The sequence below is a fragment of the Falco punctatus genome (genome assembly GCF_963210335.1).
Source record: "Falco punctatus genome assembly, chromosome: Z".
In the NCBI taxonomy this organism is placed as follows: domain Eukaryota; kingdom Metazoa; phylum Chordata; class Aves; order Falconiformes; family Falconidae; genus Falco; species Falco punctatus.
In genome coordinates this window covers 15,130,159-15,153,865 of record NC_137586.1, presented here as the reverse complement: position 1 = coordinate 15,153,865, position 23,707 = coordinate 15,130,159, and the positions used below count along the sequence as shown (strand labels likewise).

Here is a 23,707-nt window from a genome sequence, read left to right as displayed (position 1 = left end):
TGGGGTCTATAACAGAACTGCTGGAGTCCTGAGTACTAGAAGCCTACACCGTACTGTCAGATAAGCTGAAACACTTCTTGCAGAACATTGGGGTAGTAATGGACAAGTAACTGTTGTCTCGGTGTTAATATGATTTTTTTCAGAGAGGGAAATCTGCTAGCATCGCTTTTCTATTACGGTGGCTTGGCAGACAAATGGAACAAGCAGATAGGCTTCTTGCATATACTTCAGTGAATGTCCCTGATGTTTCCTGGTTTGAGTTGTCATATGGTGTAGGTGTGGCGTGTTTCCAGTATGTTAGAAAGCAAAAAGACAATCATGGCTTCACTCTCTGCCTGGATTCCTTGTGAACAAATGTACCACCTCTGTGCCGTTAATGTGAGGTAGTCCTCCATCTCTTGAAAACAATGCCTTTCTAAAGAACCTCTTTACGAACAGATCTTTAACTGACTGTAACACTTACGTTCTTGGCCAGTGATGGTGGCTAATGTGTCAGAGGTCTTTCTGTTAATGCTAAGTATAAACTTGAAATAGTATTGTTAAATCAAAAGCCGAAGCAGCTGCTGAACTGGAGAGCTAAGAAAGTCAACTTGGATACAGCCTTAGTAAAAATTCACCCAGTCATGCAATTAGTCTTGTATATAAACCTCTCTTGCACTTTCTGTAAGGCAAAAGAAGCCATGAATTTATGTGTCTCAAACTGGAAATGCAGAAACTTATGGACATTACACTGTTATATAAAACTGTAGTATCTCAAGTGGTGTTAACTAATGACACTAAATAAAAGCAACTTTTCATGGCAAGCAAACAGTGTGACTGTTGATTCTGTTCTCCATAACTTGATCTTGTGGCCTAGTTGACACTAGGAGCTTAGTTTAGAGCCTGATCAGTCTTCCTGTAGTTTCTGGCATCAGCCCTGTTCAACAAATCCTGTCCCACAGTAAAAACTAAAATTCCCAGCTGACTTAGTAAACTGTCACGTGAAGCTTGTCCCATTAGCTGCTCAGCCTGAGCATTTAGCTTATGTTCAGAAGAAATTTTACAAGTCCTTTAATGTAGATGGCTAAAAAGAATAAATCCATGAGAAAGTTATTGTTTGACTAGGCTTTAATACTGGAGACGGAGCTGTAACTGTCAGCTTAGTGTAAATATATATAGAATGGGTGCGTGCTTGCTTACCTTTAATACAGTTTGATTTGTATGGTTAAGGCATTGAAAATAACTCATCAAAAGGAAGTCGGTATCCAGCTTGAAATAAAAGTCTTACGGTGCTTTACAGAGAATCACTGACTTCTTTTTACTTATTTTGGCTGCATGGCAACATATAATGTAGCATTTGGATAACATTAGAACTAAAATAAACACCAATTGACTGTCTCAGTGCTTGAGTGAAGAATTGTGTTTACCATCATTTGAGTTAAGCATCTAAATGACTATTTGCTGGTCAAGCTAAATTTAACAGTCCTGCTGTGCTGGAGTTTTGAAATAGCTATCTGGATCATCACTAAGAGCTAGTTAGCAAGACCTCTTACACACTGGCCAAAGACACTTGCTGGTCTGCCAGCTTAGTTTGAATAGCCGTTTACTCTGATTTAGTCTCCGTTTTAAAGAGCCATGAGCTGTACTGGTGTGTATATAACATCAATTTAAATAGGTACGATGAAACAACACAATATTACAAGTGTCCATGTCTCACATTCTTGCTCAACAAATTAGATTAGTGCAACTGAACTCATCAAGATGGACTAAGGCTGTGTCAGATTTAAATTCCTCTAAATGAAGTTATTTCAAAATAAGGACTGAATAGGGGAAAAAATAGCCTGTCCTATTGTACACACTCCCCTTTCCCTGCCACAAAAAGTGAGGAACAGAAATAAAAGTAATTTTTTTACTTGCCCATGGTAACTTGGAATATCCTTATACTAGATGATTACTTTAAGCTTGCATCCAAATACTTAATTCTTAACAGTTAAACAGCAGGTTATTTATGAGTTAGTTCTGTCTTGTGACTGTGTCCAACACATGATGCCTTAAAACTGGATTACAGCAAACTGCTGAATAGGAATGCACAAATAAAGAGGTAGCCGTGGTTTGGGTTTTGGTGACAAAAGCTAGAAGAGTTTTAGTCTCCTTCAAAACAATAAAAAATTGTGTTGTTCTTTTATATGGGCTGGGGAAGAAAGAAAAAGGAATCTTGGGGCTTTATTATTCCAGTACCTCAAATGATTCCAAAAATGTTAGAAGCTGAACTTGCTCTTGTAAACAGCTCTGCTTTAGGAACCGTTTGCTCCTTACATGAGTCACTGCTGTGGCAGTGGAAAGCTGCCTGGCAGAAAAGGACCTGGGGGGGGCTGGTTGACACCCAGCTGAAGATTAGCCAGCTGTGTGTGCCCAGGTGGCCAAGGAGGCCAGCAGCATCCTGGCTGGTGCCGGGAACAGCGTGGCCAGCAGGGCCAGGGCAGTGCTGTCCCCCTGCACTGGGCACTGGCGAGGCCGCCCCTCGACTCCTGTGTTCAGGTTGGGCCCCTCACTGCCAGGGGGACGCAGAGGGGCTGCAGCGTGTCCAGAGACGGGCAGGGGGCTGGTGCCGGGGCTGGGGCACAAGGCTGGTGGGGAGCGGCTGGGGGAACTGGGGGGGTCAGCCTGGAGAGGAGGAGGCTCGGGGGCACCTTGTGGCTCCCTGCAGCTGCCTGACAGGAGGGTGTAGGCAGGGGGGTCGGTCTCTTCTCCCAGGTGACAAGTGACAGAACAAGAGGAACGGCATCAAGCTGCACAGGGTGGGGTTAGATTGGGTATAAAGAAAAATTTCTTCACTGAAGGGCTTGTCAAGCACTGGAACAGGCTGCCCAGGGAGGCCGTGAAATCCCCATCCCTGTTTAAAAAACGCGTAGATGCAGTGCACAGGGACATGGTTTAGTGGTGGACTTGGCAGTGCTGGGTTAACAGTTGGACTTGATGATCTCAGAGGTCTTTTCCAACCTAAATGATTCTATGATTCTGTGACAGCTTTTTACAAGGCAGTTAATTGTTCTCTAATTAAATAAAATCTTTCCCCTATTTAAAAGGTATTAGTAAACAAGAATAGCTTGGTTTTAATCTTGAAGCTAATTTACACTACGTCTCAGTCTCCACACAAGAAAAAGTGGAATTTTCTGAGAAGTGGACTTTAGAGCACTTACTGTAAGGCAGTTTTGGCCATTAACTGGCATTCTTCAGTAAGCACTGCTTTGTGTTTGTTCTCTTGGTAATAAATAACAGAATGATCAAATAAAGAAATGACAAATTCAGTCATGGCAATTCTTGTCTATTGAGCTACGAGCTACAAAATGAGAAGCATGCGTGTTACCTTGCAGCTTATATCCATACTGTGCAGTTTAGAGGTGGCTGCCTCACTTTTGGGGGAAGGCAGAAGGTAAGTGTCCGTGGTCTTCTGCAGATGTCTATACTGTTTTGTTTCTCCAACACAGAGCATAAACCTCCAGTGCAGGTAACTTCTAATGGTAGCTCACTCAGATATTCAATGAAAAAAGAAACGACTTCTTGCTAGTAAAGGAGTAAAGAAACTACAAGGAGTCAAATATGAATCTTTTATTCATTTGTTTTGGGTGTATGTGGTACAATAAAGGTGCCTGATAGCAGTTAAAGCCATGTTTTTGCAGTGAGGTGTAGCTCTGGACACTGTTTTCTTCTCACAATACTTCTATTCCTATTCAAAGTCTCCGAGACTGACTATTTCTAATTGTCTGGAAATAGCCTTTGTTTTTTCACTGTAAGTATCACTAGGAGGAGAACTAAAGACATCATCCCTACAAAAGTATCGTATGAAAACAACTGAAGAGCTACACTACCAGGAATAGAGCTGTCTTCGAAACTAGAAGGATTGCTGCTTCCCTCTCTCCTTAGGTTTTGACGGTTATTATTATTTTGGCATTCAGCTCCAATTAAAGCACAGGTTTGATATATTCCGTAGAAAACAGTCAAGCCAGATATGATTATTACAGAAAGTCCATAGCAGGCAACATGGGCCAGGCCAGCAGCTTGACTTCACATCATGCCAAAGATTATGCAGCTTCCTGATGGTGCTAGCAACTAAAGGTGGCAAAATTATGCCCCCATGTGTTGCTATCATGTCTCCAAATTCAAGAGCGCCATGCCTTTTGTCTTGGTCAGTGCTAATTGTCAAACCAAGGCTTTTTCTTGAGACATCAGTTTTGTAACTGATGAAATGAACAGCTCTGTATTTTGAAGAATGGATCAACAACAAACTATCAAAGCTGTATGGCCTGAGGGTGTACAGAGTATATCGCGCAATCCAGGTCAAAGTGCGAGCAATTTTGTGTGCTGATCATGAAATGGCTTTTCCTTTCCAAAGAGCATTCTTCTGTCCCTCAGACCTCCCCAATAATGGATAGCTGAGAAGATATCTTGATTTCCACACTTGTCTCTAAAGTTCTTACTCCCAACTGCCACCTTCAGTGACATTCTTCAGTAGCTGAACTGCTTTTACCTTCTCTCCTACTTAAATTGTGTGATTTAGTATCTCCTGTTTCAGCATGATTTTTTAGTAACCGTGTCTGCCCAGGTTTAATGTGGAGGTGACAAGCTTGCAAATTTCCCATTTATCTTTGTTTTTTCTACACAATGATGTTGAATAAAACACTCTTTCCATTTCCATTTCAATTTCCAGATCAGTCTGGACAGTAGATACATTGTTGGTGTTTCAGAGTTCATGAGACTCATTTGCAATGAACTTTTTCTGATTTTTTTTTTTCTTCTCTAATCCAAAACCCTAAAGCTGGGTCTGCAGCAAATCATGTAAACCTTGCACACTAACCTGGAGGGAGCCCAGGGTGATGTACACAAACAATGAATATTCTTGCAGATGTTGCTCCATTGGGATTATGTGAAAACCTGTGCCTCCTGGAAGTCAGCTCAAAGACTACCATCAGCTCTGGTTTGCAGACAGGTGGTGGCAAGACTACCATTTGCTTTGAAAAGTTCAACTCAGCCTTTCCTGCCTGGGATTTTTATTTTAGACTCAAAATAATGACTTACAGGAACCTTAGGATCTGTGCTAGCTTGAGTCTGATCACTGCTTTAGACGCTCCACCTAGACACTGCTCTTCACGGTTCATTCTTACTGCTGCAAGGGATTTTGGCTGCATTTTAAGGTAATAATTTAAAAGTTCAGAAACCTATTTAAATGTAAACATCTAAAGTACCTAAATACCTAATTATTGCTATGAATAAGATATCTATTTGCCTTTAGAAATCCTATTAGGTGCCTCAGTATGTCTAGCGTCCAAGGGTTCCCCACTGCTACTATCTTTAAGGACAACGTTCAGTCTTCAACCCAAGATGCCAGGATAGATGTTGTTACTCAGAGGTTTACAGTCCTACATCAGTAAGGAGATAGAAAGGTCATATATGCAGCCATCTTTGCAGATACAGGAAGGAACAAGTTGAATCTCATCCATTTACCAGACCAGTAGATTTTCATTTCTCCCCTCCATTGATGTTACTGTCATGCTGAGTGGTGGAAAAATATTTAACAGAATACCGTACGGCAACTTTTCAAAGCATTGCCTGCTTATGAAGTTACAGTAAATTGTAGTGTTGCTGAAGGTTTTGTAAGATGAGCTAATTACAGGCAAAGGAAAGAGCCTGGAGGGCTACATCAACCTTCAAATACATTACAACTTCCCAGAATTCCAAAGAACTGTAGAATACATTGGAAAGTCTAGATTGGAAGGGACCTCTGGAGATCTTGTACAATGTTCTGTTCAAAGTGGGGCCTTAGGTTAGATTATCCAGGGGTCCTGTCAAAGTCTTGAATATTTCTGGTGGGGGACATTCTACCATGTCCCAGGGCAACCTCTTCTGATGTTTAATTGTTCTCACAGTAAAGGTGTTAGTTTTCTACATTCAGATGGCATTTCTCCTGAAGCAACTTCTACATGGTGCCTCCATCTTCCATACAACCACCTTCTAGGACTTAGCCTTTTCTGTAGAAGTTTCTAAGAGATACTCTATACTTCAGGGGTCCTCAAACTTTTTAAACAGGGGCCGGCACACGGATGCAGTGGCAGGCAGCCATCTGCGGCTGCTTGGTTTCCCCCCCAACCCCCGGCGGGGGGGGGGATCTGTAAATACCGGGGGCCGGATTGAGGACCCTGGGGGGCTGTATCCGGACCGTGGGCTGTAGTTTGAGGACCCCTGCTATACTTCTTTCTTATTCTTTCTTATTTTTGAATTATAAGCCTTAATATAACATGGGGTAAGTGTGGCTGCAGCACAGCTCAGGTGGAACTATAACTGCAAAAATCTGTACCAGTTCCCAAGCTGAAATATTCTTCTGATGTGTGTAAGCATGCATGCTTAGTCAATATTTAAAATACACACCTTGCAGACTATTTTGCTGTAAACTTGAATAACACTGAAGAAAGCAAGCTGGCCCCTAAGTGTGCATATGCAAGTAGAAGAAAAGGCTCAGATTAAAAGTACCGTGATGAATGTAATCACGGTCTTTCTGGGTCAGAGAAAAAGAGACAGCCAACCCATTACCCTGTTCCTGATAGTGATCATTAAAGGATGTCAGGGAGAAGTCTAAGAACAGGACAGGTATTCGATGCCATCTCCAAGTTCCCAGTGCTTTCAGCTGCCAACCAGTGGGTTACTGATTTAGGTTCTCAGAGTCCACCAGAGAATTAGTGAAAGGAAATGCTGTGTAAAACAGACTTTTCACAAGGCTGGATCAGCATCCTCTCTCAGGTACCCCAATTCCTGGTGCCAGGCACACAGCAAAGCTTCACACTTCCCTACCAGCTAAGAGTCTGGGAGGTCCCTCTTGTGTGGAGAGACTCTTAAGTCTTCATCTCGTTTCTGCTGCCCACAGATATTGGGCATATTTTTGCTTTTTGCTATTTCCTTTTTGTCAAAATCCCACCTGTTGAAAGCAACATCCTCAGCCAAGAACCTGTTTACTGCAGTCCTTAGCTTGAGGCCAGGAAACTTTTAGGAAAGGAATTATTTAGGAGCAGCAGGCAAGACAGTGGGAGCGTGTGAGACACATACTACCAGCAGCAGCTGTGGTGCATGTTTACAGCAGGTGTGTGTCACAGCAGAAAGTCTGAAGCATCAGAGCCAGTCAGAGTCAGCTGAGAGTATAAAAGGTTGCATAACAGCCCTGTGATCCCTGAGCTGTTTAAAATTCAATATCTGGAAAGAGACATAGGTCAATATAGTGTCTCAATAACACTATGTATGTAACCTGAACATACAATAAATGGCACCAAAAAGCTGAACCAAGTGGTGTCCCTTCCTTGTCCAAACTGCAGATTGCTCAATCTTATGGAATCAGGTTATATTTGTTTGGAGTCCCGATGTACTTGTATGAGGGAAGGGGGTCAAAGAGTGGAGGACAAGGCCTTGCCTGCATCGAAAGCGCATACATCACATTTCAAGAGCTGCAGATGTGCCAGCTGGATGGGCTCAGCAAAGAGGGTCCCATTGTAGGGCAGAGGCACTAGCATTAACCTTGAGAGATGCAGAGAGAGAGTTGTTTCACAGTGGATGAATATTCAGCATGTGAGGCCAAACTGGAATAAATTACAGACAGTAAACTAGGTAGGTCGGACTTCAGAGCTCTTCCATTCCTCTGCTCTCCAGCAATGTTACCTGTAAAGATGAGGTCACCAGTAAACAATTGGCCTTGGTTTTTAAAATTAACAAGTCATCCTACAGTGCACCAGTTTCTAATGTCTAACTGTGGTTTCTTTAAAAAAAAAAATGCAATTTCTATAAAGTGATAGCCTTTCACTAACTGAATACCAGGAGTTTCATGGTATTTAAAACTGGGCACCAAAATGAAGAGTCACTCTTGAAAATACAGGCGTAACTGGCGAAGTATTCAACTTGGCAAGCTGAAGAATACTTTAGATAGCTAAACACTTGTCTAGCCTCTCCAACTATATAAGTTGTCCTGTTTATTTATTTATTTATGAGCCTTTTTTTTTAATTCAGGAAAGTGTTTAAACTTTTATCTAGGTTTAAGGGCAACTCCATTAAAGTTAATAGCTAAAACTCACAATGACATGTGTTGGAAGTGCTATGTCTATTTCAGATGCGCTGCTGTGCCTATGTCTTCAGCTTTAAGTACAGGGAGCACGACCACTGTCTGAACAGGGAAACTGCAGATGTTCCCTGTGTATTATTGTTTGATTCTCTTTAGCAACATGACCCACCAGAAGAGCATGAGTACATGAGTTCTGAAAAAGGGAAAAAGAGCTGGCTTATTAAGTCTTCAAAGCTTTTTTAATGAAATTTTAAACCACCAAAGAATTTAATAATAGGCAGCTGTTTATACATCTGAGTACTGAGCACTGCTATGAAAATGAAGCAGAGAACAGTTTGAAGATGCTTCCAAAATATTGGTCTATGGTTTAAATACAAACTCACATGTGAGTTCTTCAGTGTACTGCCCAGAACTGTACTGGAATGTTTTGTTTGACAGCTCTTCAGAAAAAGCTTTCCACAGGGGAACGAGAGAACTGAATGCTCCATCTCCGATAGACTGCAAGCTTAGCAGCTGGAGCACGTGGGGGCCCTGTGACCCATGCACTTATCAAAGGGTAAGCTGTAGTCGGAAGTCTTTGTTCCAGAGCCACAACCAAAGGGACAGTATCTGTCTGCCTTTTGGTTATAGGAAAATAGCACATTGCAACTCTTATATTGTATGTTCATGATTTGATGAAACCTATGATCATTTCTGTTCTGAAGCATTAAGAGTAAAAGACGACTTTTTACAGATTTACAAAACTGGTCAAGCATTCTCCTTTAAAATGTATTGGTGATAGTAGTTATCCATTTAGGCCATGTGGATGTTTCTGTTAAGAACATTACTTTTCAATATATCTTCCTTTTTAAAATAAAAAGTAGATTTTGTCAAAAGCAGATTTTTATTTTATTTCAGGAAGTTCTTATGAAACTTTAAAAAAATTAAAGATTGAAAGCATACAAAATATATATGATGCATTTCCTCCCTGCATTGAAAGTAACGAAAATAGTGAAATAAATTAAATAGTGAAAAATAAGCATCTGTACATACCTGCTAAGACATTAATTCAATGTTCCTTTAAGACATTAATTCAATGTTCCTTTACACCTTTTTTACACCATGAGCTGTGCCTATGGATTTTCAAACAAAAATTTCACTAAAGATGCTTCATTTTGAAAAGTTTAAGTTCAGCTGGAAATCCTTCAGTTCTGGTAGTTCTCGTTTCTCTTTAATCAATGTTAATAGTGTTATTTATCTTTCAAGTTTCGGTCTAGAAATATTGAAAGATTTGGACAGTTTGGTGGAATACCATGCCTGGAGACCTTAGGAGATACCCAAAGCTGTAAGACGAGCAAAGTCTGTCCTGAAGAACCAGAACCTAACTGTGGTACTGACTTTCAATGCAGTTCTGGTAGGTTTTGCTTTCATGCCATAGCAAGTTATGAAGTAACTCAGGAAACTATGTTTTACTTAGTTCTGTGAAATCAGTTTCCATTGAAGACAGAATACATCACAAGAAGTGATACATGCTTCAGTGCTTTTCTAGTTGTGGAAGATTTCCTGAAGAGGTGCCGGATTGCTAGGTTTTAATGACAATCCCTGGTGTGTAGACAGGTGGGTTGCAAAACCACAACGCCAAAACCACAGCATGAAGAATGCTTGAGAAGGGGTACATTGCATTTCATCAAGTTTAAATTCTTCTCCTGTAATTTCTACTCCATGGTTAAAAACTGACCATACTGTATGTCCTTTGTTGTAGCACAGCTTCTCCACCTGCTTCAGAAACACCGTTTTATGAAAAATCACTAGCAAAAACCTGGACTTAAGGAATTTTAACAAAATAGGTAGGGATAACTGAAGTGGTATGATAGATGGTAGCTGGAGACCAGAATGCCTCTAGATCCAAAGTAAGATGTAACTTTGTAGTGATATATGCACGGCATATGAATGAATGTAATGTTCAATATTCATCATAAACAAAATAATAGGAAAAGTTAATAGTAATAAAACTAGTAAAAAACAGAAAAGGAAAGATGGTAAGTGAATTTTGAGTCCCAAGCCATTCCATTGTCGGTATTGTCTTCATCTCAAAAACTGTGAACTGCAAGTAGAGAAAGAAACATTAGAAAGTATGTATTTAACTACTAGTCCACAGCCATTGTGTGGCACTTACAGGACAGGCAGCTGATATCAACAAACGTTTTATTATGCTAGGGCTAAATTTGCCCCAAATCTAAATCCAGTAGGAAAAAAGTCAGTCTTTGTAAAACCTGTGATGTGCAACCTCAGGAGATTTGTTTCTTCACTGTTGCTTTAGAACAAAAATAACTATAGTTTTGGACACCATGGTGTCCATATTATTCAAATAATATATTCCAAATAGCAACAATTTAAACAACTCAGAAATAATCCTTTGTTGATATTAATATTTTCCTGTAGTCTTTTAATATAAATTGAAAATATCACTAATAATAAAAATTAATACAGATACAATTACAGAAAGTAACAACTTTATGCAAATGACAGTAGTTCCCACCACTTAGTTTTCTTAGCAATCCTAGTAAACTCATAAGTAAATACAGTAATAAGGGTGGAGTTTTTTTCATTTGAAGGAGGCAGGGTGTAGGACTTTAATTCCTTGTGACAATAATAGGTATATATGACGAGGAAGATCTCAGTAAAAAGTAGCGGTATCATTCACAGTCCATCTTGGAAAAAAAATCCATTAATTCAATGTTTTATTCTTTTATTAGGTCGATGTATAAAGCAACGACTTGTGTGTAATGTAGATAATGACTGTGGAGACTTTTCCGATGAAGATAACTGCGAATCTGACCCACGATCACCATGCCGTAACCATGACATTGATGTGTCTGAAGTTGGTAGGACCGCAGGGCAAGGGTATGTAATGAAGGAAAAAGTAGTATTTGGACTTCTTAGTCTTCAACGCCAGCTGAAAACACGGGGCACGCTGATATTCCCACAAATGGAATCTGAATCATGTTCACATTTGTATTCAGAAATTTTATGTAGCTTTTGGAAGAACACCTAACTACTGGGGTTTTTTTGTGTACTTATGGAGCATAAAATATTTATACAGACAGTGTAAATCAATCATTACACTGATACCCAGAAACATATACAGATGTTACATGAATATAATACTTACTATTTAAATCTAAATTTTATAGAAAGAGATGTGTTTCAAGAGATATTTCATAATGAATCATTCCCAATTACTTTACTAACATGCAAGTCTAAAAGAGAGAAAATGTTTCTTGATTGTTTATACAATGGGATGCCTTACTGCAACAACACTCTGCCTGCAGCTTTTTTCCAGTGTTGCGCTCTGCATTTCCCAAATCTTCATTATTTACAGGAGTTTTCATCATTAATCTAGGTCAAAAGTTAATTTTTCTATTTTCAGGCCCTGCTGAACTTCTTTTGTTTCAAACAAGAAGAAAGTGTGACAAACTGTTTATCTACAAATAGAGTTAAAAGGCAGCTATCCAAATTGGAACAGATGAAAATAAAAATATACTACAGCGCCACCTTGTGTTTAAATGAGAAGGATACAACCTTTTAATTTGATTTTGATAATAGTATTATTGCACAAGAGCGAAAATGCTGCCCTTGTAGCACAGGGAAGTAAGCCAGGTACTTAGACATTTTTTTTAAAGTAGCTTCTTTATTATTTCTATTATAATCTGTTACTAAAATTTTCCACAAGAAATGTTATATACCCGTGCAGTAGTGACACTGGAGACTTCGATGAATTGATAACCACTGAAATACTGAAAAGATTCAAATCTATGAAACAGACATAGAATGGCAAAACAATGATACAGAATCCTCCAAAGAGCAGTTATTTTTGGAAGTATCTCCTGTACATCGGTATGTAGATGCATAGAGCTATGAAACCAGTATGCCCATTTCTCTGGTTTTGTAATGGTTTAGATTTCTTCTCCTCTGCTCCAGAGAACACCATGACTCTACAAAGTCCCACCCTGTGAGAAAAGACAGGCTAGGAGTTGCTGTATATTCTTTCTACCGATTTGATGGATCTTGTACACACTTGATACCAAAGTTCCTACTAGCAAACAAACCAATATAAGTGATTAAAACAACAGGTTGAAATAGCTGTAGAGATGCTCCTTTTAAACCTATAAGGAATGCTTCCTCATGAATACATTGGTCAATGGCCAATGCATGTTTTTTCTCCCTTTATTCCTAAGGTTCCCCCAGTGTTTGATGTTTAATATCTATTTTTTATTTCTTTATTTCTCATACATAGCCCTTAAAGTTCTTTACAAAATATTTATCATTATCTCCATTACACAGATGAGAGGTCCATAAGACATGAGGCAGGCTGGTGTGGATGAAGCGAAATGCAGTTCCACAGCTATAGTCTTTCTCCATCTCTTACAGAATCTGCATTTTCCAGTCACAATACCATTGTCTACAGGCTATGGGTGCTGACACCTCCTTTTTCAAAGTGTAACCCCTCCTTTATTTCTCTTGTAGAATCAATGTCTTAGGGATGCAGCCAATGGCCAGCCCATTTGACAATGACTTTTTCAACGGTCTTTGTGAAAGGGTGCGTGATGGAAACACACGGACATATTATCGCAAACCGTGGAACGTGGGTGTTCTTACTTACGATGTAAGTCTAAGTCCTTCTGTGCAAACTAGGATGTGTTTAAGTGAATGCTGAATCCTGACATCCTCTTGGAAGACTTTGTCTATCTCTTGAGTCAGGCAGCTGCAGCTTTATAGCACCAAGCTTTTGACAAAGTCCAGAGGGAAACAGGTGATATCATTTGCTTTACCAGTTAAGCTCAGATGCCCCAGATAAAGTCCCACATGTTAATTGCAGCACTTGTGCCTAGTAAATGAAACTATCTTTTTGTAATGTTTACAGTAAGAGCCGATCAGATAAACAGGATATGCACAAAAAGCATATGATACCTAACTTATACTGGGTCAAGTAGCAATCTGCTTTTCAAGGACACACAAAAGACACTGATAAAAAGGCAGGAATAATATAATACTCTGGTCCTGCTTCCATTTTCTAATCAATGATGAATGATGACTTTCTCTGTTCCACTGGAAAAAAAAATAATAGGCTTTTGAGATTCATATTATGACTTCCAGTGAGGTTTGAACACCAAAAATATTAATGAACTTAGAAATACCAATGTCAGATGCATTTCAGAAATCAAAACAGTATCTTGCTTACCAAGTGCTTTACTTATTATTGTAAGTAGGAACTCCATAGAACAATTACAATTTAAACCAGATCCTGCACAAAATGAATAAATCTGACCCGGAGGTCATTGCTCGTATTTGATTTTGATGCATAACTATTTTCCATTCTAAAACTGTATGTTCTGTTGAAGTATAAAAAAATAAACAACACTGAAACAGGTATTCCGAAGTAGCTATTGTCTGCTATGAGAAAAGAAAGCAAAATCATAGTTCTGATTCATTTCAGATGTTGGACCTATTAGCAACTCTTGTCTGCATTCCAGGAAGGAGCTGGAGACCACTACTCCTTACACGTAAAGGAACTGTTGACAGACATAAATTACTTTGACATTGTTACACGCTGAGATTTAACACTCAGTGAATTATCCTCACTGCAGTTTTCTGTTCACTTTTGAACCACTAAGCTGATCCAGATGAGGTGGTTTGGGTACGGAGTGGTATTTCCATTTGAAAGAAAAAAGATCAGTGAGAAAATGTATTGCTAAGCTATGTTAAACATGCAACTTTAAAGTGCTATGTAAAAGTGCTATGTATTTTCTTCTGTTACTGACAGTTTTATTTTCTCATTAAATCTTTTTGTTATTATTTCTAAGACAAAAGCAGACAAAACTTTCACATCTGTGTTCTACCATGATCGGGTAAAAATGTTAAGAGAGGTTTACATAGAAAAACGAAAACAGTTTAATGCTGACCTGTCTCTGAAATACACACCTACTGAAGGAAGTAAAAAAAATAGTTCAGAAGGGAATTTCAAGTATTACTACAGCAAGAATTCAAGTTTAAGTTCTATCCTGGAAAGTTCCACAGAAAGGGTAAGTTTAATCAAGCTAAATATTTTAATGTAACTATTTTACAAACAGTAAATTTTACACAATGTTAGAATAACACAGTATTGATCTTTCTAAGTATTGTAGCTGCCTGCTACTTTTTTGTCATTTATTAAAATATATATATATATATATTAGCAATAGTGGGGTTAAAATTTCAGGCATGGCCCAAGGGTAACCAAATGTAGCTTCCACTTACCACTGTTCACCCTTGACTTGCAACCACCCTCATCTTCAACAGGGGCCTGATGTTACAAAGGGCCAAAGATCTCTGCTCTCGTCTTGGCTAGAGGGCAGCTCCACTCCAGTGTAATCTGAGTAAATTAGGTTAAGTCTTAGGGCAAAAAAATGCCACTGAGTAGGCCTACACAAGGCAAGCACAAAATAGGAATGCAGAATAATAGCTGAAAGGTCAGGTCTCAGCCATTTGGGTATCTCTGCACTAATAAACAAGCCTGTGCTGAGAGGCATGGGCATTGGCACTGGCACAGGTAATCCGCAGCTTCACTAGCACACTGCCATGATTTCGGTCGGTGCCAGCTCTGATGCTCTCACCAGCAATGCCCGTCCTGTGGTCCCCTGCAGCATGTTCAAAGGGAATGTTCTTATTAGGCAGCATGGAGAAAGCAAGCCTGTCTTGGGGCTGCACATAAGCCATACCACTCTACTTGCCCTTCGAGTCAGAGGAAAGGCACTATCCCATTTAATTTACTAGTAAAGAAGTAGCCTTAGCATATAGTGAGGTCAAAGAGAGAGAAAGTACAAAAAGTGATGCTAGACACTATGGCCTAATCCAGCGGCTGGGTGCTAAGGGAATTAACTGACTGGGTCATACGCCTTTTCCCACCATATATGCCAGAGTCTGTGATCACAACATGCCATCGTGCACAAGGTAAATCAACTTCACAGTGCTGAAATGCAGCACAGGCAAGGAAGAATAGATTTGCCTCAACTAATTCCATCTTTCAAGTTTCTTGTCAGCCTTGTCTAAGGCCCATTCAGAGCTCTGGAGACCAAATGGATAAAAGGGAAACTAAGATAAGTTTTATAAGTGACTAATTAAAATAATGCTGAAAAGAAAGGTATTTGCTATAAGGAGAAGCTGGCATATAACACTGGCTTTGTATCGGTATAAGTTTTCTTGGTAAGGAAATGGAAGTTCGAATCTCCAAGCATTCATCTCCGTGGATGCAATGCACCAAGTTCTGTAGCTCAGGGTGTATTACAGACTGCTTTTAATCTAGTGGCTTGTGATAGGAGTCCGGGCCTCAAATTCTTGCTCAGAGATCAGTTCAGAAAATGAGTTGTGTTTTGTCACTGGCCGAGTCTATCGCTGTAAAGTCACACTACTGAAGGTTAGTGGAGCGACAGTCCCTGGTGGGTCCCCTCCAGGGCCCACCCGCACATTGAAGCCAGGATTAGCCCAGGGACACCAGGAGGGTAAGGGATTGTGTACATGCTGGATGACAGGAATGCCTGCACCACAAAAATTTCCTCACAGAGATTTAGATGCCTGAAGATCTCTGCCAGTCCTAAGCAGCCTCTGAGTCAGCAGTTTAAGATCCTTTGAATGGTGCCAGCAAATGTGATGGTCAATTGCTAAATCCCTTTTAAGTACCCCCTATTAGGCGCTACTGTTCAGGGATTCACATAAGTATTGCAAATAATAATGGGGTTTGGAAGGCATGTGTTTGCTTAGAGTCTGAAGTGCAACTATTTCACAAGATGTCATGCGTTATGGGCAGCAGCTAGGTCCTAGTTTAGACTGTGATATAAAACCATCTGCAGTGTAATTTATGAAAATGTCAGTCACTAAACCTAGATTTAGAATGTATGTATAGGTCAAGTGCCTCAAAGGGATTTTTTTCCTGATTAATTTTAATTTTATGATGTTATTTGGGGTTGGGTTGGTTTTGGTTTTTTTTGTTTTTGATTGGAACCGTGCTCTTCCTTTGACAGTCTGAGAATAACAAAGTGATCCAAAACCAGAACTTAGTTCTGCTCTGACTGTGACAAACACAAAACTCCAGCTGTCCTCAGTGGGCAGCTTTTTTGTTAAGTGAGCTGTATGGAATTACTTTTTAATGTTACGAAAGTCAGAAAAGCATGTTCAGTAGATACTGTACTTAAAGACCTTGTTGTCAAATAGATCTCAAAGGGCTTGCTGAAATTGGTAAGGGGAGAGTTCTGCAAAACTGAAAGAACTAAATAATTCACATCTCTTGCTGCCTCCTCAGTTTAAATTGGAGAGCTTTTAATTTGAATTATATAAGTTTGTCCCTGTTCCAAAACACTAGTTTGAATGCCATGTTTAAAAGCACTGGCGTTTCTTGGTAAGTAAAATAGAACAGATTTTTCTGCTGTGCTGCATACCAGAATGGCACTCTCATCTGCTTTATTCTCTCTGCACTCAGAACCAAAGCTTTCTGCATGTAAAAGGAAAGATTCAGCTGGGAAGATTCCAAATGCGGAGTCGTGATGTCCGTCTCACAGATAGTTTCCTTGATGATCTAAAACATCTGCCTGCTGAATATGATAAGGGAGAGTATTTCAAATTCCTAGAAGATTATGGAACTCACTATGCGATCTCTGGAACTGTAGGAGGCAAATATGAACTTGTGTACGTGCTGGATAATTATGCTATGTCTCGAATAGGTATGCATTCTCTTGGCCTTTTATGGTATGCAGATTATCACCAAGAGTCCAGTCATGCAAAGAGATGTATGAGGATAGATTTGTGCATATGGAGCACTACTGAGAACAGCACAGTTCAGTGTGTGGCACACAGTGACATTACAGAATTACATGAGTTTGAGAGATGAGAGTCAGTCTTTGTAACTTCCAGAATTATTTGAAGTCTGTAACTAAGAAAAAAAAATCTTAAACAAACCTCTACAAAATATTAGCAATATAATTGGTGTGACATGATTCACAAGTCATCCTCAGTGTCTAGAAAATCTGCCTAAACCTTAAATCCACTTTGCTAGTTGGTACGTCCTTATGGTACAACCACTCGAAAAGTATGATGGTGGCAAAAAAATAAGGAATAAATTGAAGAGCTTCCTAGACAGCACATGGTGCACTTGTGTGTGTTGAAACTGTCTTTACAGACTTTAACATTCACACTGGAATTCTCCTTGCCCTGCTTAAGACAGGAAAACAGCAATTTAATCCTCCCTCATGTGCAGTTCAGAGATATGTGGTTTTGTGATGGATTAAAGTGACCACTCTGGAATAAAGCTGGAAAAGGCAATTTTCATGCTGATTTTGGGGATCAGAAAATAAGTACGGGATGCATGCAGCACTAAAAATAGTATTAGGATAAGATACTCAGACTATGCAAAAAGACATGGGGCAAAGATTTCTGTCACTTATGTATCCCACTATTACTCTGTTCACCTGGAGATTGTGAAGCTGGATTATATTTTTTCTTGAGCACCAATCTTAAGCAAAATTCTTTCCGAACACAAAAGTGAAGTTCCAGATTATATGTTTGAGTTTAGTAAATAGAAAGGAGGTGTTGAAGGCGTAGTGAGGAGGAGGATTAGAATTTATGGGAATAGATTACCTGTAAGAAATCAGTGGCCTTAATTAACTTTATGGGGGAAAGGAGTGGAGAAATAAGTTTGAGGTTGGGAGAGACTGGGAAGATCAAATAACTCAGCACATAAAAAGAGCAAATCATAAGCAGCTGAGAAATTTCAATAGAATATAAGCAAAAAGTGGTCCCTAGAAGAAAATCTGCTTTCAGTTAGGTCAAGGGAAATAGAAAAGAGGTTTTGGAGGGTTTTGGTATTTTCTTAATCACTGTAGGTCTCACCTGCCTCTGCACAGGCACTTCAACTAGAATCATCCTCACATTCATTTCATAAAAGAGGAAAAAGCAGAGGATCAATAGGAAGAAGAAAAGCATAAACATTTCCAATAGCCCTGAAATTAATTCTCCAAGAATAATAATATCGCATTATCAATGGTCATTCAATTCCCCCTAATCAGCTGCTTGTTTCCAATTTCAGGTGTCACTGTAGAAGATGTGAAAAGATGCCTTGGCTATCACTTGGATGCCACTATTACATATAAAGATTTACATGCAGATTTTACTATTGATAGTGATAAATGTGAAAAGATTAATATAAAGGACAAGTGTAAGTATATCCTTATTTTACATTATATCTTTTGCTTAAGGAAAGATGATACCCATCGCTTCCCTTTTTATAATCAATATAGTTATTGCTGTTAGGGACAGGAAAAATCCATTAGATCAGTAAAGATGAGGCTGCCATACTTCCATGCTCCCAGGTCAAGCCAGGCTGAGCATGTTTTCCCAGTAAGCACTCAGAAAAATGTATTTATATAACACATACATATACACACACACACATAGATGGCCACACAAATCAATACAGACAAAAGCATGGCACTCAGGCAAACACAGACAGCACCAATGGCTTCATCCTGTTCTTCTCTCCACCTGATCAGGGTCAAAGTCTGTTAGTGGGAAATATCACAGAATCACAGAATGTTTGGGGTTGGAAGTGTCCTCTGGAGGCCATCTTGTCCAACTCCGCTGCTCAAGCAGGGTCATCTAGAGCAATGTTCTCCCCAGGCAGCACAACACACAGGTATTCCAGCCCCTTCTCAAGATACATATATAGCAAATACAGAACCCTCTAGCAGCTGACCTTAAACATTCAACTGAACTGGCAACCGGATCCTTCATCTCCCCTGTTCCTGGCACCCAGATGCACAACCCACCAAGGCCTACAGCTGCACTCCTATTGCTGGTACAGACCACATGGTGCACACCAACACACATAACGGATGCCTTCAGTAGCTGGCTTCAGGTTCTCAGTCTACCCAGCAACTGCCCTTGGATCCTCTTATCTCCAGTTGCCTTACACTGACACGCTCACCTGCAAACAGGTTTCAGTCAACCCAACAACTTTGGGGTCTCTCCAGTATTTGGCTTAGAACCCCATGTCCCTCCAGTAGCCAGTTCCTCCAGCTGTGTCACTCTGGAGACATGTACATATCCAAGCCAGTTTAACAGCCACTTTGACACTTGGCTCCAAAGCCACTTACCCTATTCACCTGCTAGTCTGGCATGGTATTTGCTAGTGATCACACACTGACATAGGTACCCTCACTTCCTCCAGTTCTTGGCACCACAAACACTAGGTCCTATCAGCCATTGTCCAACTCTAGTTGCTGACACAGATCTTCATATACATGCATGCATGCAGACTAGAGTCTCCTCACCTGGGAAAATAGTTCGAAGTGGAATTTAATGGTAAACCAGGACAGACTGCAAAGATCTGTGACAGTACACGACAGACAAGCTCACTGATCAGCCACCTGTCTATATGAAATCACTCACCTTTTTTGCCTTTATCCCTCTATTTTCCCATGCCTGTTTTTCCCAAAGCCACCCTGATCCTCCCTTACCTCTTCAATGACAGTCCCCTAAATATATTCTAAGTATTTAAATTTGTACAATCCCAAAATGCCCTTCTTGCATCTTCCTGTTGACTCATCCTCAGCCCCATCCTGCTAATAGTTCTTCTGGGACAGGGCTGGGTGGAGTCAAGGCTTTCCCTTCCCCTGATTAGGCTGCTTGTATTCCCCTGCCTGTCATTGTTCCTTTCTGCCCCTTTGTGTGTCTGAGGATGAATCTTCTATCACATGATGCAAATGCTGCAGAAGGCAAGGAGATCTACTACTGAGCACAGAAGAGGCAATTATTTTCATTGCTTTGTTCTTATGTTTTAATTCTGAAACAAAAGCCCCTGCTGTTCTAATTCCTGCCCTTTTCTGGTTCATCTCAGGTGATACAGTAATTACTCATATTATCTTTGCCTTGTTATCACATGGCTATGATCACCATAATGTCTCTCATTTTGCCCTTCTTTTCCTTTCGGATATAGGGGTTTCTAATTCAATTGCAAAGTAGATGTCCTCCTACATAAGAGGTATGAGCAAAGAAATATTGAATTTCACCACAACTAGTGAGTGAAGGGTTCTCTTTACAGTCATTTTATAGAGTTGGACTGGTTGCACTAAAAGGATAACTGTTCTTTTAGATGCATGGGCATTAAACTTTCTTCATTCTTTCCTCTTTCTGTAGCAGAATTTAAGGATGATGCTGTCATTGATGATGTCATTTCCTTAGTTGATGGAGGGAAGATTGACTTTTCAGTTAAAATAAAAGAAATGTTACTGCGAGGATCCAAAATGGTTGATGTAAAGGATTACATAGAGTGGGCTAAGTCTTTGGTTGATGCTCCAGTAGTGATACAGCAACGAGTAAGTACAACTTCTTCAAAGCTTCTGTTCTTACAGTTTGAAAGCTTGTCCTAGGATGGAGGTGAGACTCCAAGTTTATCATGAACTTTCAGGTATTTTTTTCGTCTTGGTAGTTTCTTCAGATGCTTACACTAGTGATGGGTATATCAAAGGGATTCAGAACTTTGGATGTCTGTTATGCATGGGCTTCTTTCTTCTACAGCCTTCTCCAATACATACACTTGTTCCAGTTAAGATGAGAAATGCATATTTAAAGAAACAAAATTTGGAAAGAGCAATTGAAGACTACATTACTGAATACAGTGTGTGCAAATGTGAACCCTGCAAAAATGGAGGCACCCTTGTGCTGGTAGATGGAGCCTGTACATGCATGTGCTCAAGCTACTTTAAGGGAATTGCTTGCCAGATTCCCAAATCTACACTAGTCAAAGGTTAGTAAATACTCCAGACAGACTAAAATGAGCATATTTGTTATTTTGAACTATATCCTGACAAAACAAGGCAGAAAGATATCATAGTACTCCCTTATACCTGGTGCTGTCAATTCCAACAGGTATATCGTGTGGAAGTTAGTGTAAGTTACTGGGTTCTTCCCATAAAGAGAGCACTCTAAATTAGAGTACATTATTGTCCCACATATATTGTTGTGTCTTGGAATTATACCCCTGGGTCATTCAGGTAAACAGGAGCTGCTTTTTTTTTTTTTTTTTTTTTTTTGTTTTTTTACTGCACTAAAGCTTGGTGCAGTAATGGTAAACTGATCTCAGGCAAAAGCAATCTCACCACATCATGAGCTACTTTGTCTTCAGTTTCCTTCAAAATCACTGTGTTTGCTAACACATGATCTCATTTCATAATTACTGTGCTAGCTTAGTATTAGGTTGGTCCACAAAGGAGAAGAGGGTGATGAATGCAGTTCTGCAACTGACAATGTAAAAAATTTATGTGCAGTAAATTTATCCTCTGTGGCCAAGTTTTTAAAGCACAGGTGCCCAAAATGGGCCTTGGAACTTGATATTCAGTCAGTTTCCTAGGGTGACAAATACACTGAAACCTCTGGGCTCTGAAGCAGTGTCACTGACAAGGGCATTTTCAAAAGCCAAATCTGTGCAATGGATTGTACACTGGAGGCTGCAAAGATTTGCAGTCACTGTAACTGAGAACGTAAGAACTGAGTTCTACCTTGTCCAGCCTCAAAAGTGCCAAGTAAAACGCTCTAATTAATCTTTCTGTCACTGCACAGAAGACAAAGAGATGCTGGACTAATCCTAGTATGGTGTCTTAATCCCAGTTGTCACTGATGGAGGCTGGAGTTGTTGGAGTGCCTGGTCTACCTGCATCAATGGAGAAAGCACTCGAACTCGCCAATGTAATAATCCTATACCAGATCCTGATGGCAGACCATGCCAGGGAGAAAGCATTGAAAAAAGGCCCTGTGGAGAAACAAAATAGTTATGCTGCTCCAAAACAGGTAAGCAGACTCTTTGATTACTAACGTGTTACTGCTGTTTAGAATAAATGGCCAGCCAATGTTTGGGGCATTTGAGTGACACATTTGAAGAATTGATGGGTAGATCCATGTTGGAAGAAGGGTTCGCCGGAGTCAAGAAGACGCTCCATATGAGATATGCATCTTGCTCAACTTTATTAGTTTCTAACACTACTTATATAGAACCGATACACATGCATATTCATAAAGCAGAAATAAAATTGGTTAGTAGTCTCTAAACACGCGCGGTTTCACACCCCTAATTATCATGACTAAAATAAGCATTCTATCCACATAGCTAATTGAGTTGCTGTGCTTCAGCCTTGTAGTTTGTTACTCCCTATTTTCCCATATGGGTCCCTATCTTTGCTGGCCCTGCACCTGCTTTCCCAGCAGCTGTAGCTTGTTACAGCCACGGCCTGTTGGCACAACATAATTACTTGGTCTCAGGATTCAAGAATAGCTCAAGGCTACCTTCTTGTTAACTTCCGCACAGCAACTTCAGCACAGTTCTGATTACAGGCCTATTCTAATACCAGGCCTGGATTGTGCAGATCTTCAGAGATATTAAGGCCACGCTTCTGCAGCCATTCTTCTGCAGGTCCACTTACATGCATCATTTAAGTCTGTGTTTTGATAGTTTTTTAAAAACAGTCACCTTGTAGCTCAAATTTATGAATGGCTGGATTTATATTTGAATGTCTTGCAAGTAATGTTATACCACAGAACTCAAGAGTAAAATGGAGTTATGTATAAGAACAGATTAAAAATCCAGCTCTTAAAATCCAAATTTCATCTCCATTCCAACTCTCCATCAAAACACCTATGTCTTAGGAAGAGGGAAAGAGACATATTTTCCATAAACAGATATAAAGTCAATTTGGGAGTCTGAATTCTCTTACTTGATGAATAGAATGCTTAAATCCAACAAAGTTCCTGTTATAGCCATTTTGTACCTTTTAGCTTGGAAAAAAATAGTTTAAGTATATGTCTAGCTACATGGTTTTCTCGGGTTTGGTTGTTTTTCTCCCCCCCCCCCCCCCCCCCCTTATTTTTAATACAATATTGTAATGCAAACATAATCAAAGAAACAAACAAAACCCCCCCCCAAAAAAAAAAAAAAAAAAACAAAAACCAAACCACCAAAACACCCAAGCAGGATTTTGGGAACACATGCTCTGGTCCATAAAATGTCAAGGTGGTCTCAACTTTCTTCACCTGCTGAGATCAAAAAGCTTGCATGCCAATTGGATGTGACAGTAAGGTTTTCAGGTCAATGAGAAAGAGTTTGGGGTTTATGTTACCAGAAGTTCCTTTTCTGGGAGGTCAGAAAAATAAAAGAGGTGGCAAGATAGGGAAAGGACATTGAATGTTTCCCCACTGAAACACTCTAATGGTCAGTCTTGTGGTATGGCCTCTCTCTGCACCAAAAAATATGTATCAGAAGATTTTTCTATGCCTGCCCTCTCTCAGCTTCAGTAGGTCAGCTACATCTAATACTCTATTTGTGAAGCATCCTGAAGAAATCATGGTCAGTGGGACAGCACTCATGGGCCATCTAGCTCTACATCTAGGGAATTACAAACTACTTCCTACAGCACCGCATCTCCAGGCTATCAAAGATACTTATTCCATAAGTTATTCTAGAGGTAGGAGAGTGAAATTTGAGAGTAGAATATAATACAGAGCTGGAAATTGAGAGTCATATGAGGAAGACAAGTATAAGAAGTATGGGAAATTGAATAATACTAGCAAGTGGCAGAT

At 39.8% G+C, this 23,707-nt stretch overlaps 1 protein-coding gene across 1 annotated transcript; it reads left to right on the top strand.

Moving 5' to 3' along the window:
* The first annotated feature begins 57 nt into the window (after positions 1–57).
* On the top strand, positions 58–22,973 carry C9 (complement C9). Its single transcript, XM_080372170.1, has 11 exons — positions 58–3,412; positions 8,513–8,630; positions 9,320–9,467; positions 10,810–10,957; positions 12,581–12,719; positions 13,918–14,136; positions 16,566–16,806; positions 18,168–18,296; positions 20,276–20,454; positions 20,657–20,885; positions 21,746–22,973. The coding sequence occupies exons 1-11, from the start codon at positions 3,327–3,329 to the stop codon at positions 21,904–21,906; spliced, it is 1,797 nt and encodes a 598-aa protein (XP_080228296.1). The 5' UTR covers positions 58–3,326; the 3' UTR covers positions 21,907–22,973.
* Positions 22,974–23,707: the final 734 nt, after the last annotated feature.

Coding starts and splice junctions, on each gene's coding strand:
- C9 (XM_080372170.1), top strand. CDS start 3,327: ATGAGAAGCATGCGTGTTACCTTGCAGCTTATATCCATACTGTGCAGT. Junction 10,958..12,580: donor GGTAGGACCGCAGGGCAAGG/GTATGTAATGAA, acceptor TTTCTCTTGTAG/AATCAATGTCTTAGGGATGC. Junction 14,137..16,565: donor TGGAAAGTTCCACAGAAAGG/GTAAGTTTAATC, acceptor CTCTGCACTCAG/AACCAAAGCTTTCTGCATGT.